The sequence below is a fragment of the Hipposideros armiger genome, unplaced genomic scaffold (genome assembly GCF_001890085.2).
Source record: "Hipposideros armiger isolate ML-2016 unplaced genomic scaffold, ASM189008v1 scaffold_51, whole genome shotgun sequence".
Classification (NCBI taxonomy): domain Eukaryota; kingdom Metazoa; phylum Chordata; class Mammalia; order Chiroptera; family Hipposideridae; genus Hipposideros; species Hipposideros armiger.
Genome location: NW_017731401.1, coordinates 1,790,158 through 1,791,246, shown reverse-complemented (window position 1 = coordinate 1,791,246; position 1,089 = coordinate 1,790,158). Strand labels below are relative to the sequence as shown.

General features: G+C 69.0%; 1 protein-coding gene across 1 annotated transcript in view; it reads right to left on the bottom strand.

Annotated features, from left to right (window-relative positions):
- The window catches only part of HMGA2 (high mobility group AT-hook 2), a 133,368-nt gene extending 132,328 nt beyond the window's left edge, over nt 1–1,040 (bottom strand). Inside the window, exon 1 of the mRNA XM_019640523.1 lies at nt 133–1,040. Coding sequence (XP_019496068.1) covers nt 133–243 — 111 coding nt within the window. The 5' untranslated portion in view covers nt 244–1,040. The remainder of the gene's footprint in view (nt 1–132) is intronic.
- Between the last annotated feature and the right edge of the window lie 49 nt (nt 1,041–1,089).

Below are 1,089 nucleotides of genomic sequence, written 5' to 3'. Positions count from 1 at the left end.
CCGGCCGGCAGCGTGCGGCGGCCGCGGCGACTGGACTCCCGCGCTGGGGGTGGGGGTGGGGGGTACGCGTCGCCGGGCCCCCGCAGAGGGAGCGGAGGTGGGCTGGTGCCCCCACCCCGCCCGCGTACTGACTTGCTGCTGCTTCCTGGGTCGGCCGCGTCCTCTCTTCTGAGGCGCCGGGGCGGCAGGTTGTCCCTGGGCTGAAGTGGACGGCTGCCCGGCGCCTTCTCCGCGTGCGCTCATCCTGCCTCCCGCTGCCGCCGCCGCCGCTACCGCCGCTGCAGCCGCTTCGCCTCAGCTGCCCCCCAATCGGCCCAGCACCTTTCGGGAGAGTGGGTGATAGGGCTGGAGAAGGAGGCAGGGCGAGCGAGAGCGGGCTTGCTGCGAGGGCTGCTGCTGCTTAGGCTGCCGCCGCTGCCACCATCCACACCGGACGTCCAGCGGCTGCCAAAAAGAGAGAAGAGGGGAGGAGGAGGAGGAGAGAAGGAGGCGCTGCTGGTGGCGGCGGCAGCGGTGGGTGGGTGCCGGAGGTGGAGGTGGCGGCGGCGGTGGAGGTAGCGAGAGGAGGAGGAGGAGGGAAGCCAAGGAGAAGCGAAAGAGGGGTGGAAGTGGGGAGGCTCCCCTCTCCGGGCGGGATCAGGAGTTTCGGTCACCGGGAGCACTTCGGAAACGGCTTGGGAAGGGAAGAGACTCGGAGTGAATTGTGTCCCTTGAAATGTTAGGCGGGGATAGAATTCCTCCTCCTCTTCCCCCCCGCTCCGCGCTCGCAGAGCAAGCAAGAGAAAGAAAGAGAAAACAAATAGCGCCTTGGGGCAGTCGGAAAGCAAAGGGAGGATGGGGAGGCTCTGCCGGGACGGGGTCGGGCACTGAGCACAGGCGACGGACGAGCAGTGGGTGGCACCGCGCCTGCTCGGGTGGCGGGAGCAGGCGGCAGCGGCACCAGAGAGTCGGAGGGGGACCCGCTGCTCGCTCCTGCGTCCGGCACCAAGTGCGCGCTGCCCGGGCTGGAAGTTTTCTGAGTTCCTGCCTCTGGATTCAAGTGGGATGAGTGTGTGTGTGCGTTTGGGGAGGGGGTGGCGGCGGCGGCGG